General features: G+C 24.9%; 2 protein-coding genes across 2 annotated transcripts; both read right to left on the reverse strand.

Moving 5' to 3' along the window:
- Positions 1 to 1,366: 1,366 nt before the first annotated feature.
- On the reverse strand, positions 1,367 to 2,963 carry OCT59_013690 (uncharacterized protein). Its single transcript, XM_025314648.2, has 6 exons — positions 2,756 to 2,963; positions 2,549 to 2,675; positions 2,376 to 2,434; positions 2,235 to 2,295; positions 2,114 to 2,142; positions 1,367 to 2,025 (listed from the first exon to the last, which is right to left on the reverse strand). Exons 1-6 carry the CDS (start codon positions 2,823 to 2,825, stop codon positions 1,727 to 1,729), a joined length of 645 nt encoding a protein of 214 aa, XP_025184639.1. The 5' UTR covers positions 2,826 to 2,963; the 3' UTR covers positions 1,367 to 1,726.
- Positions 2,964 to 3,557: 594 nt separating this feature from the next.
- Positions 3,558 to 4,725, reverse strand: OCT59_013691 (uncharacterized protein). The gene is made up of 6 exons (XM_025314647.2): positions 4,583 to 4,725; positions 4,404 to 4,500; positions 4,281 to 4,318; positions 4,127 to 4,196; positions 4,003 to 4,034; positions 3,558 to 3,915 (listed from the first exon to the last, which is right to left on the reverse strand). Exons 1-6 carry the CDS (start codon positions 4,641 to 4,643, stop codon positions 3,635 to 3,637), a joined length of 579 nt encoding a protein of 192 aa, XP_025184638.1. The 5' UTR covers positions 4,644 to 4,725; the 3' UTR covers positions 3,558 to 3,634.
- Between the last annotated feature and the right edge of the window lie 1,136 nt (positions 4,726 to 5,861).

Here is a 5,861-nt window from a genome sequence, read left to right on the forward strand (position 1 = left end):
GAAAGTAAAAGTTGTTCCGATCGAAAGTTGAGATATTTCTTATTATGGCTTGATAATGACTTAATAATGTTCTTTTTATGCCGAAATTAATATGTCGGTAGTTAATGAATCACATGACTTTTCGAAATTTTGTATTCCTTTATTTTCCTCCATTTTCAAATTACTGAAAAATGGTTTTTTTTTAATATGATTCCAAATGTCCAAATGTTCAAATGTCCATTACAAAACTCAAATATCTAAATATCTTTTTTATTTTGTTTTTATTTTGAAAGAAATTTCTAATTCCCAATTATGGTATTTTAATTAATAGGAGGTTTACATATTTGATGAATTATAAATTTCGGTAAATTTATTTAAAGTTAGTATTACTGTTTACCCTTTTGATATACTACTTTTATTAACATACTGAAGCCACGTTATACTTGACACCGACATTTTTAATTACCGAGATTTTTAATTAAGTTTATTTTAGCCTTATTTAGTGTTTTACACCGAAGATTAACTCCGAATATTTAGATCACGTGATATTTTGGTTATGACATTGGTTTATTATTTCTTTTTAAAAAGAGCCTCAAAAGTCTCATTCTCATTATTATATGAACGAAGTTTCATGTTTCATATTAATAAATATTAATTTCTTTTAATTAGGAATGGTTACTTTGGATGATTATTTTTTCACTACGAGAGATTTGTACAAAGGAAGTAATATAGGTGAATATATTATAATAAAGAATTCTAATCATTTATACCGAAGTGTAGATGGATATAAAGAATTTTATTACAATTTACTTAATATAATCACATATTTAGTTTCAATTCCGAACTGTAGATGGATAAATCGTAAAGAATTTTATTATCGTTTATTCTAGTCATATATATACTGAACTTATAGATGGATATAAAGAATTTTATTACAATTTACTAATTACTTAATATAATCACATTTTTAGTTTCTATGCCGAACTTGTAGACGGATAAATCGTGAAAAATTTTATTATCGAGTCATATATTTTGTTTCAATGCGAATTTATAGATGGACAAATCGTAAAGAATTATTATCGTTTATTCTAGTCATATAATTAATTTCAATACCGAACTTATAGATGGATGTAAAGAATTTTATTACAATTTATTATAATCACATTTTTAGTTTCAATTTCGAACTGTAGATGGGATATAAAGAATTTTATTACAATTTACTAATTACTTATTATAATCACATATTTAGTTTCTATGCCGAACTGTAGACGGATATAAAGAATTTTATTACAATTTACTAATTACTTAATACAATCACATATTTAGTTTAATGCCGAACTTGTAGATGGATAAATCGTAAAGAATTTTATTATCGAGTCATATATTTAGTTTCTATGCCGAACTGTAGACGGATGTAAAGAATTTTATTACAATTTACTAATTACTTATTATAATCACATATTTAGCTTCTATGCCGAACTGTAGATGGATACATTGTTAAAAAATTTTATTACAATTTACAATAATTTATTCTAGTTTCAATTCCGAACTACCGAAACTACCGAAACTACCGAAACCGCCGAAATTACCGAAACTGGAAAACCACCGAAACTGCCAAAAACTGTAAAAACTGCCGAAAACTACCAGAAATTACCGAAACTGTCAGAAATTACCGAAACTTCCAGAAATTGTCAAAACTACCAAAATTTTCAAAACTAATTTACTTATTTATTTTATTGTTTTTTTTTTAAACATTCTCAACACTCCCATTATCATCATAATCATTATTAATTTTTGGTTCCTTTTTTTTATTCCTCCTAATACTCTTATTACTCTTCCTTTCAGTTTCTCTATCAGCTATTTCTTCCTTATGTATTCTTAAATACTTAAGTAATACATAAGTTGAAATTAACCAACTAATTGTCATAATTATACTAAAAAATTCGCTCGAGATAAACATTTTACACCTATAACCTTGAGGTCCCCAATTTGAATCATTACAATTTAAACTTGTTCCTGAGAATACTGGTTTTAAATTTGTAAGACCTGAAAAGATGATAGATATATCATATTATTACTACTATTATAATTATAATAATTTAATTGAAAAATTGAAAATATATAAAAAACTTACTGACTGTAAACCAAATTGCTAAATAAAAACTAAATAAATAAAATAAATAAAAATAAATTATTAAAAATATTAAAAAATCATGTACAAGTAAAAAGGTAATTTATAAATTATAATACTTTACAGTTCATAATATTTGTCTCTAAATAAAATTGGTGATTTATTAAACCTTTTCCAAAAGAATTCTATTCATAAATTAAAAAAAAAAAAGATTATGAATTTTTTAAAAATATATATATAACAAATTATAATAATAATGACTCACGTGGACCAAGCAAGGTTAATATTATTACAATGTAATAAAATATTTTAATTCCATGAACACTAAAATGATTGAAAAAAAAAATAATTAAAAAAAATAAATTAACTTTAACTAAAAAAAAAATACTTTAACTAAAATAAATATATATTTAACTAAAACTTTAATATTTCACTTACATATTCATATCTTCAAAATAGACGGACCATGAAACATTGCCATCCGAGCTCAACGGTGCCGAATTATTTACATTAGGAAATGAGAATTGTTCCCTATTAGCACGAAATGCCAATAGTTGAGCTATTTCTATTATTAGAACATAAACAAAATATATATATATAAATTTGCTAACTTTTTTTTTTAAAAAAAAAGAAAAAAAAATTTACCTAAACCGATTATTATCAATAAGATAATGAATTGAATATACCTTGTAATTGTTAATAATTTGTAAAACATTTTATTCTAAAAATTATTGATAAATTATTTAATTTTATCGTAAAAAAATGTAAAATTGTATTCTTATATAATTTTCCATAAATTATGAAACGGATTTCCCCGTATAATAAAATGATTTTTTTTTTTTAAAACAAACATGATTAACATGATTAACGAACGCCCTCTAAATAAAAAAGTAGTTACCGCAATCATTTTCCATGTAGTAAAAAAAAAAAGCTTAGTCCCTTTTTTTTACCTTCTAAGGTCATTGTTACGTCATTTTATAAATAACTTGCATAACAACCCTAAACTAATTTTAATTGGTCAGAAATTGTTACAAAACGACGGGATAAATTTGGCGGGAAGACGGAAGTACTACTGAAGTACGACTGCGTAAAAAATTCTACTCCTTTTGAAAATATCAATGACAAAAAATATATATAAATAATAATAATTTTATAATAATCGTAACGACAAGGTTTGATGATCAGAACTTTCGACATTTCCTTCATTTCCTTTTCTTGATTTTTCCCACACAAAGTTATTTATATATTTGAATGATTTCCTTTTTCATTTATATTTACTGTATATAATTAAATTCTTTCGAGTTAAAGTATTGTACGAGATAAGGAGATAAAGGTTTGTTTGTAATTGTGTAAACGCCAAATAATTAAAACATTCCAATTAAAAGTACTCTAATTGTTTTACGTTCCGAGATCGACAAATTCGTGTTTCTAGAAATTTATAATTAATTTATGACGCAAAATTCCAAACGTTAACAAGTTTAACCTCATTTTTATTAATTTTATACATATTGTCTCAAATTACAATTATATACTAGTATATTCAACTTTGTTATTATTATTTAATAACTTTGATTTTAATTTTTCAAAATAATCAAACCAAATTTCATCCCAATCTAATAAACAAGCCCAACCTAACCAAAATAGTATGATCGGATTTAATAAAGCTAACATAATATCCAAAAGTCTTAATTTACATAACGTGAATAATAAATTTGAAATGATTGGATTCTTTGCCGTGTTACATTTCCATGGAAATTTTGCTAATGGTTCCGCGTTAAATATTACCATCCTAATTGCCAAAGCGACTTTTTTTTTTTTTCAGGATAAAAATTAAATTTGTTAGTTTTGTAAGTTAAAATATAAATTTAAAAATGTATTAAAGATATATTTACAATAATAAAACGACCAAAGAATTGCTAGTATTCTACAAAGATCGTAATTTAATAAATTTTAGTAAATAATTTTAGTCAAACTTTAATTCTTTATTTATATATACACATATATATATATGCTTACAAATAATGAGCTCCTATTTCATCACCGTTCTGTCTTGTGCTCTTCCATCCAAATTTGACAAATGAGTGAGCTAGAAATCAATAAAGTATTTTAAAATATTTCCCATATGATCACAATAACTTCATAGTCATTAACTTCATAGTCAATAACTTACCTGAATAACATATCGCTCCTATAACTAAACAGAGGTATCTGAAATTTGATAGGATTTTATTAATAAAGTTTATTTATAGTTTGATAGTAATGTGCATAATTTCATTTTACTATTTTTACTTACAATACAGAACTATCATCATTGATTTTATTTATATTCTTTTGACTATATGCTGGTGATTCAACTTCAATCAAATCCAAAAGTGCGAATAATCTTATGTCTAAAATTCGATTAAAAATAACCAACGAATCAAAATTTATTTTCTAAAAATAATTCTTAAAATTGTAACCACATCAACTCACGTGTTATTCCGCACATTATAAGATAAATAATATATAAAACTCGAAGGAATAATACTATCATTTTTTTTTTTGCTTCGTATTTTTTTAAAAAAGAGATTTTTTTTTATCGAGTAAGAACAAAAAGTAAGAGTCACAAATTGCTTAGACCAAGAGCAGCGCCGCATTTATTTCTTTAAATTTCTTATAACGTTTCACAGTATGATGATAGTCGATTAACTTATTAGTATGCCGATGCCGATAACAAATTGTGATTTAAGCCACAATGAAATTATTAGGCAGCAGCAGGGTAAGAGCAGGTAAGTTAATAATTATAGTCAACTCTCTATTAATGCACCCCCCCCCCCCCTTGGGACCACATAAAATTATGCATTTAAAGAGGGAGTGCATTATACTTTATACACAGTGAAATCATTATGAATCATATAATTTTGGGACTGAACTAAAAGGTGCATGTGCGAAGGGTATATAATATAATGGGTGCATTTACGCATTTATAGAGAGTTGACTGTACTGACTATACTTCTTTTATTGATTAAAATAGTTTGTTAGCATCGTTATTATGTATTAGATATGTAATAATAAAAAAAAGCGTAAATTTTCAAAAGCCGTAAATTATAAAATCGACAATATAAAAAAATCTATGATCAAAAAAATATAATATGAAGAATTAATTAAATTTAAAATTAAAATTAAATTAATTGATATTTGATTTGATTTGATTAGAATAAATTGAGTATAGAAAAATTCTTTTAAATTTTTTTGCTTTATTTTTAGATTCAATTTCTTTTTTAGAATCAAAACAATATTCTAAACCAACCGATTTAATTTAAAGACCATGACGTTATTAATATTTTATTTCAGGTATCGTAGTATAGAAAACAGCTACTATTTTTTTCCTATTATGTATGGTTTGTGCTTTTAGTCTCTTGAATAAAAAAGGCATAACTTCTATGAAGCAGATTGAATGATCATCAAAACACTTGCCAATATATTAAAATATGATTTACCGTCAAGCACTGCATAAAATACCTCCCTTTTGGGCGTACCCTCACTTTAAAAGATCCGGGTATTCTACTAGATATAAAAATTACCTTAATTCTGGTTACAAGCTTAATTCTGGTCAACATTATACTGTACCCCTCATATAATACCCGGCATCTCATGAAATACCCGTGGGTATTATTCAATTTTTTTAAATCAAGTATTTTGGGATATTTCATGCAGTGCTAAACGGTAGATTTAGAATACCTAACCTAATCCTAATATTTTCCTAATCGTA

This window comes from Rhizophagus irregularis, chromosome 21 (assembly GCF_026210795.1).
Source record: "Rhizophagus irregularis chromosome 21, complete sequence".
In the NCBI taxonomy this organism is placed as follows: domain Eukaryota; kingdom Fungi; phylum Glomeromycota; class Glomeromycetes; order Glomerales; family Glomeraceae; genus Rhizophagus; species Rhizophagus irregularis.